At 41.3% G+C, this 8375-nt stretch overlaps 1 protein-coding gene across 2 annotated transcripts in view; it reads right to left on the reverse strand.

Moving 5' to 3' along the window:
• Nucleotides 1-7370, reverse strand: part of LOC134071307 (low-density lipoprotein receptor-related protein 2-like) — a 40744-nt gene extending 33374 nt beyond the window's left edge. For both annotated transcript variants that reach the window (XM_062527984.1, XM_062527983.1), the window contains exons 1-13: nt 7283-7370; nt 6154-6273; nt 5710-5940; nt 5280-5393; nt 4830-4949; nt 4417-4539; nt 4090-4293; nt 2630-2798; nt 2155-2323; nt 1506-1728; nt 1126-1248; nt 751-969; nt 3-329 (exon numbers count right to left, since the gene is read on the reverse strand). In XM_062527984.1, the coding sequence (XP_062383968.1) occupies nt 3-329; nt 751-969; nt 1126-1248; nt 1506-1728; nt 2155-2323; nt 2630-2798; nt 4090-4293; nt 4417-4539; nt 4830-4949; nt 5280-5393; nt 5710-5940; nt 6154-6273; nt 7283-7340 (2200 nt within the window). In that variant the 5' untranslated portion in view covers nt 7341-7370. The remainder of the gene's footprint in view (nt 1-2; nt 330-750; nt 970-1125; nt 1249-1505; nt 1729-2154; nt 2324-2629; nt 2799-4089; nt 4294-4416; nt 4540-4829; nt 4950-5279; nt 5394-5709; nt 5941-6153; nt 6274-7282) is intronic.
• Nucleotides 7371-8375: the final 1005 nt, after the last annotated feature.

An 8375-nucleotide genomic window follows, 5' to 3' on the forward strand; every position in this document is an offset into this window, starting at 1 on the left:
ACCTGACATGGAGTTCCACAGAAAAGCGTTGGACTTCCTGTCAAATGCCAGGTGTCCAGAGGATTGCCCCTCCATGCAGAAAACGTTCTGGGCATCCCCTTTAGAGAAACCAAGTGCCATACTGTGCACACAAGCCATCTCCAGCCAATAGAGACGACCCCTTTTCCAGTCCACATACAGGTCCTTGACCCCACGCCAGCTCTCGTACAAGGTTTTGGTGTAGCCGTGGTCAGGAAGGCTGAGGCTCACCGCAGTGACACCAATGGAGAAGCCGTCGCAGGACCGCCAGATCAGGTTGCCAGTCTGTTGGTCTACGCGCACCAAGCACACTGCAATCATGCACAAAGAGACAAAAGATTGATATCTAATACAAAGTGAAAGTAAAAGACACAAAATATTGATATTTATATGGTTATGGTTATTTAGCAGATGCCTTTGTCCAAAGCGACATACAAATAAATAACAATACAAATTAAATTAACAGTGAACAATTACAAAATAGGAAGAATAGCAATGTTATCAATAAAACAATAATTTTAAGCACTAACCTAATGAGAAATAAAACAAAGAAAATGAGAATAGCAATCAAATAAGATAGCACAAAGTACAAATATAGGAATTTGAATCACACTTCCAAATGGAAGACGTCAGAAAAAGTAGAGATTGGGGGTGGGGGGAGAGGGTGGGTACACAGTGCAGTGCAGTTGGCTTATGCGTGTCCACCAGCCCTCATCTTTTCATTCTGCTTACCAGGACCAGGGGTCGGGATATACACAGACTCTCCTCCACTCAGCCACTGGCCTCTCAGATGCCCGGTACCATTAATCCATATGATGGAGCCACTCCTCCAGCTGATATCAAAAGACTCGATGTCCTCTGTGGTAGTCAACAGCAACGTCTTCACAGGTGGCTTCTTCGCAAACTCCAGCATGTATATATTGGTTGGTGTGGCATACACAATCTTATAATCTGAGTGCAGATTAAAGAAAATGCATAGCATACACGGATTGATATTTACAAAACAAGATCAAATCAAGCCCAATGTGATCAATAATGGCTACATTTGAGAATAGTAGTAAGTGGTTGACAATGTGCAAATTGTGTAAACTTGTGTGGCAAACATACATGAGCATGATCCATCCGATACAGAGAGAAGTCCTTTGGGGCAAGCACATGTGTAGCCAACGGGCTCGACTTTGGATAGCAGACACAGTGGGCAACGTGAAGCAACACAGGAGGCTGGTGCATCTGTGGAATTCAACAACAGATGACCTACAGTACACCATCTACTGCCATGTACAGCATGTCCCATCTTTTTCAAATCATTTGAAAAACACACTGGCCTAAAATGTACTTCATCTAAAAAGTTTTCACCCTATAGGCAAGAGTTGCCATTTACAACAGAAAAAATATATATAAATTTTGCCAAGACTCAAGCTTGGGGCAAGAGCACCAGTGATTCTCTGAAAATAGTGATTATAAAAACGTATCCAGTGAGTACTTACCACGAGGCTGTTGAAGGCTGTGATACACAGCCATATGTGGCGAGGAGGCTTTGACCACAAAGTTGCTCTTTTCGGGTTCTTTCGGATCGATTTGCCAGAGGTACTTCTCGTCGGCCCAGTAGAACAACCCCTCAAACACCGCTAAAGCACGTGCAGTGCGGCCTTTGAAGACGTCCATGAATGTATATCGCCCACTGCCATCGCACTTCACCGTCTCTATCGACTGAACAACCGGAGGAAGATTTTTTTTTCAAAAACAAAAATCCAGCAGCAGAAAGGGTCAGAGAAGACATGAAATGCATACTAAATTTTGAAACTAAAGCCTGCCTTACACCGATAAGATTTGGGAAAGATTCTTGAAAGATTGTAGTCTTTTAACTAATGCCCCTCATTCAAGCTTTACTCAAGACTACAATCTTTCAAGAATCTTTCCCAAATCTTGTCAGTGTAAGATAGGCTTTAATTCTATTTTTTTAGTCACATATTACTGTATATGCCATCATGCCAGAGACTGAGACTTCACAGTGCATTGTTCTGAGAGCATCAATATTACATGGTCCCTCAAAACAAAATAAAAAAAACAACAAAAAAGTTATTTATTAGAATGCAACACAGAAATGACACAAATGTGAAAAGCGTAGAAATATACCATTTTGAAATCACTAATCCAGTAGAGGCGGCGAGCGGCTACATCTAGCGTGAGACCTCTTGGCAATTCTGCTGTGATTATGGCCAGGGTCGACCTTCTGTAGCCATCCATGCTTGCCTTCTCAATGCTCAACTCTCCATTCTGGCCTTTGTTTATCCAAAACATGTTTCTGCAATAATACAAAAAAAAGGAAAAAGGCGTGTAAGGATTTATTACAACAAAACTAAATTATGCATTTTCAGCACACAGATTTTGTGCATCTTTCATTAGCTTTTCTGGCTAAAGTTAAGTAAAAAAAAAACAACAACTGGGTCTTCATCAGGCAAATCGAAACGTTGCTTGTTTTTTTAAACATTAAATGAAAGCAAATAGCAGTGTTGTGGACACTACATTCTTTTTTACTAGAGTCAAGTCAGCCAACCTAAAGTGGCACATTCAGACGCAACAACAGAGCATGTTCTGTAGTGCTGGTCACCTCTCGGTGGGCAGTAGCACCAGGTCCAGTGGGGTCCCACCCTTGGCCATCACCACAGCCACACCTTTGCCGTCAGAGCTCCCCGCATACACAGTCTGAGTCTTGGCACTGGTCCAGTACACATGCCCATTCAGCCAATCACATGCAAGACTCCCAATCCCCATTTGACCTGTTAAAGAAAGAAAGTCATACTTCATATTTTTTTGTGCAATGGGTTACAATAGATACCATGCCTATGAAAGGTATGCACCCCCCTTGGATATTTCCTTTTAATTAAATTTGCTTTAATTAAATCGATGTCGATTGAAATGAGGTGATTTTTAGTTCAATTTATTTTATTTTTAGTTCAATCGACTTCAAAGTGAAAGAAAATGTCTACAAAGTCATACTAATTAATTAAAAACATAATTCAAATTGTGACCGACTTAGATCAACAGCAGTCTAGCCAAATGGTGCTAATAGTCGAACAAGTCGTGAAAAGGAGATTGCCCGAGTGCAGTGAATGTGTATAGTATAGTAATACAAAGACATATGTGCCTGGAAGGTCCAGTCACTGGTCTATCAGTATTCTTGTCAATAATTCTACCATGAAGACAAAAGAACACTTCAAACAACTCAAATGAAAATGTTGTTGAAAAGCATAAGTAAGGGGATTGATAAATAAAAATAAATTTCAAGTCACTGAACATGCCCAGAAGTTCAGTGAAATCAAATCATCAAAGAATGTAAGGAATATGACAAATGTGCAAATCAGCCTAGAGCAGACCGTCACCACAGAGTGACCTTTCAAGAAGAATAATGGTGGGGAAGGCCACCAAGACACCTATGACAGCTGCTGAACCCTTTCACTTTTACAGAGTCGAGTTGGGAGAAACTTTAACCCGAGCAACCTTTGCCCGAGTCCAAGGTCAAATGGAAGAAGGTTCCTCGGTCAGATGGTCAGACTAGATGCTATTTTTGGCAGACACCAAACACTGCACATCACCAAAAACGCACCATCCCTAACTTGAAGCCTGGTGAAGGTAGCATCATGCTGTGGGGATACTTGTCAACACCAGGCCCTGGAGGACTTGTAAAGTTAAAAAGGTACAAATGAATTCAGCAAAGTATATGGCAATCCTGGACAATCCGATTTAGTCTGCCACAGAACTTTGACTTCCAAGATTTACTTTCCAGCAAGACAATGAGCCGAAGCATACAGTGAAAACTACACAGAAATGGTTTTAAGACAACAAGGTGAATGTTCTGGAGAGGTCAAAATTTTATTTAATTTTAATAGGCATTGTAATTGAAATGAGATACTTTCCCCCTCGGATAATTCACATTCAAATGACGCCGAGTTGCATACATGTGTAGCCAACACTTATGACTTTCCAGTCACATAATAATCAGAAAAGGCTCGACTGTGTTGGTTTCGCTCCTGATCAGTTCAACTAGAACCACAACAGAGACAAACTCACCTTGAAAGAGGGTTCTAATCTTCTGGCCTTCACCCTTAAAGATGCGGCCCTGGTCATCAGCCCAGTAAACCGTGCCACGTGCCAGGTCATAGGTGATGGCTACTGGGTCCCGGTCAGTTATATACAGGTTCCCAATTTGTCTAGTTCTCAAGTTCAGCAATACAATGGCCCCCTTTCTGGTGGTCAAAAGCTTTGTTGCGTTACCTAATTAGAAAAACACCACAACAAGGACAGGTTTTTAACAATCTTTATAAACACTGACTGGGTTTTAAGGTTTTAACAATCTTTAGAGCATTGATGCAATATCCAATTACAGTGATATCATACCTTGTGCCAGACAGGTATTCATCTGCTCCTTAAAACCACCACGGCAATGACAGGCAAAAGAGCCTGGTGTGTTGAGACATAACTGCTGGCATGGTCCATAAGGTTGGGAGCATTCATTCAAATCTGCAATATCCAGAGGGAATACATCCAAAGTATTTAAATACCAGAGAAACAGAGAAAAAACATTCTTGCACTATGCTGTTCTGTTTTGTGGCATCACAATATTTACCACTTTATTCAGTGGAAAGACAACAGCCTGCTTATACATTCTTAATATCAGTGCAAAAACAAACACTCTCACACTGTGCTGTTCTGTTGTGTTACTTTTCAATATCTACCCACTTTAATCAGTGGAAAGACAACAGCCTGCTTATACAAACTGTCACCACACACACAGTCTCTAGGCCCCGTACCTTCACAGTTAACTCCGTTGGCAGAGAGAATCATGCCAGCAGGACAGTGGCACTCGGCGCCCCCTGGTCGATCCACACAACCATGACTGCAACCTCCATTCCTCTCTGAACATTTCTTACCTACAGTAAGCAAGGAATGCACACAAAATCCTGTGCTATAAAAAGGCAGTGTGCACATTGCATCTAGCTAAAGTAATTTACAGATGAATGGACATGATGAGAATGGACATTTGAAAAGAAAAATGAAACGTGTAATCAAATCAGCCTTGGATTCGTTTTCCCCAAAAAGAAAGCAAACAATGCCCTACTCAGATGCCCTTGCACAAACAGAGCATTCAACACACCACACAGTTTGAATCAAAACACTTTTTGTCCATTTTGAACTCAGCCCAGGATCATTGGGTACTCTTATCTCTAGTGTGGATCAGACGCCGGTCAGTTTTGACTCACCACATGAGGCAGGCTCATCTCTTGCATCAGAACACTGCGTGATTCCATCACATCTCTCTGAGGCCGTCAGACAAACTCCGTCAGGACAGCGGAGTCTGGGGTCCCCACATGGGCCTGAAACAGAACATTACAACATGTCAAAAGGTCAATAAAACCCCCGTCAGTTCTCCCTTCTGAGCCGAGTTAGAAGTTCCTATTCCTCACTTTGGCTTGCTGTAGGTTATGGTCAAACCTTGGTCTCTACAAATCACCTTCACACACAAGCCACTAGTCGTGTGTTATTGCTGTCACTAGTCCGAGACAGAGCTCTGGGCTAGGGTGTGGCTTATGGACTCTAGCGCCACCTAGCATGTTTCAAGTTGCCCTAAAAAATAAAAATAAATCTAAATGAATGACAGTTGAACACTAGTCTGGCCTCTAGCCTACTCACCACAAGCCTCCTCATCGGAGTCGTCGCCACAATCGTTGCGTCCATTACATCTTAGTTCTAATGGAATGCAGAGCTTGTTACGGCAAGTCCAGTCACCAGGCAAACACCCTGTGTTCTGGGTGCACATCCATTTGTCTGAACCGTCTGGGCATTGGGCCGGACCATCACACACCAAAGGCATCTTTACACAGCCAGAACCGTCCGCACATTCAGTCTCTCCTGGACCACACACTGAGAGAGAGAGAGATAAACAAGGCAACATTAAAGTGGTTTAGCCAAATATTAATCATGCAGAGAGAAACAACATTAGTTAGTCGATATTGAAATATGTCTGAGGCAATGTATAACATTAGGGAGATTAAAAGGCCAAACCAGGCTTAACGTTTGGTCAAGTAGGATGTCTAACAAAGGCAGTGGAGCGGATTTTAATACATTCCTACTCACAGCACTTCAATTCATCTGAGCCGTCAACACAGTCACTGCCACCATCGCATCGCCATGAACGACGAATACAAGTGCCATCATCGCACTGCCACTGCTCCTCTGTGCAATTAGGATTGGATCCTGCAAAGAGTTACATCAATGTCTAATGATCTTTCTGCAAAAGCGGAAGTGTTTTCTGTGGGCCCAAACCACCCATTCCTTACCTAGAGCCAGAGGTGGATCAAAAACTATTTTGTTACACACTACATAGGCTATACTGGCTCATGAAATGTAACAAAATAACACAATGAGAACAATGTATTTCATTAAAATACACGTAATTAATCATTAGTCTTTTTATTATTATCATTATTACTGAAAGGTCAAAAACACCAGAGGTTCTCCGGCTTAGAGCATCAGTGACAAATACTCCACAGAATAATAATGTTGGTAGACAGGTCTGCTGTAAAAGTCCACGAAGAGTTTTGACATTTTGAGATGCATAAAAACTAATTCAAACATATGTAGCCTATGTAGGCCTATGGCCTTTGTTGCCAGGACAGACTGAAAAGAAAAAAAAAGAAATCATATGACCCTACATTAGCTATTTGAATAGCTGCCTTTTTAAACAAATATAACGTGGTAGGCCTTTGATGCCTTCATGTCGTTTGCAGGAGGCATCGCTGAATAGGCCTACGCTTCTTCTCCTGTGTTCAAAGCTGATTCACTTCGAAGGAGCATGGTCTACTACAGGGTGCGTCACATGATGTTCGTGCTACACTGCCATAATCAGAACATTATGGTAAAATATTTTGTCGTAGTGATAAACATAGCCTATTGCCATAGTTAGATAGTATATTTAACTGACTTGACATGTTGGCTTAAATGGCAGTTTTCTTCAGTAGGCTACTTCATTATTTGACACTGTAGGCCTAAATACAACGAACCACTCAAAGTATTTTATTACAAACCATATTTTTTCCAATCCTGCAAAATACAAATACGCCAAAGTAATTAAATACGTAGGCATACATCGAATTAAAATACTGCCCATGTCTGCTCAGAGCTAGCGGGTTATTTTGTCAAAGCTGATCACTTTGCAGTCAGTAGCCTACCTTTCCAAATGTTTTCGTGTGAAACTTTTACATACCTGATATAATTGTCACACAGGAGAGTGCAACCATACACAAAAATGGCCGTAGCTCCATGGCCTACCTACAGGCTAGCCTCGTTTACGCCAAACAGACACAACTTCTAAGGAAGTCTCTTTATTGTTTCAGCTGAGCTCAATTAGAAGTCTGATTGACGTCAGTCAGCAGTGCGTGACTAGGTAGCAAGTAGCATGCCCAATCCTCAATATGTAGGCCTACTTCATCATAATAGTTTACCTACACCACAAACTGTTTAGTGCTGCTTCAGCAATTAGGGACAAATGGATGATATTGATTCTCTATCTGATCCTCGTTTAACACTTCTGTAATAGTAGTTTGGAACCTGCAGATGGAGTCGTTGCGCTGTTACTGTAAGGATGATTAGGACTATCTCATTCCAATGATGGAGTGAAATGTATGGTCTCATCTTGTGTATTGTTAAACAATAATATACGACTATAATGGACATGTTTCGTACATTCAAATGTATGCCTACTCTGCAATTGTCAACTCCCCTCCCCTTTTACAAAAGTCAATACAACCAAGAAGTAGGCCTACACATCCCTTCAGCAAAGCACATAGCTCACTCAAATGTGAACTTATTCAAAATTGTGTGATCTAACTTCTCAGTAATTTCATTATTTTTTAGTTGACAGGTAGGCCTACAATATCTCTCCCAATGAACACAACACTTGAGATATACATTATTGGATATATCTCAATATAAGAAAGTAGAAACAAATGTGAATACACCTGTAGTTAGAAAATCTGTGCTCAATATAATAATATATAATATGACCCCTAAACACTTGAACTTTTTCATTCACCATGTCTGTGGGTGGGCATGTCTGCATCATGGCTCCACATCGATAAGAATGTAAATATCTGATTGTGAAACTTTTCGAAAATGAAATAGGATTCAGAGGAAGATCAGTGATGACCAACTAAAACAATCATGGCAGCATTCACTAGGTACACTGAGACACATATCACTAACGTCAGCTACAGTGGCTGTCCTAAAATGACGCCATGGTCAGTGTGCTGCTTGCACAATGAAACTGAGTGGGCAGAAATGGTCAAACAAAAGTGGGA

The sequence above is a fragment of the Sardina pilchardus genome, chromosome 23 (assembly GCF_963854185.1).
Source record: "Sardina pilchardus chromosome 23, fSarPil1.1, whole genome shotgun sequence".
NCBI classification, from domain to species: domain Eukaryota; kingdom Metazoa; phylum Chordata; class Actinopteri; order Clupeiformes; family Clupeidae; genus Sardina; species Sardina pilchardus.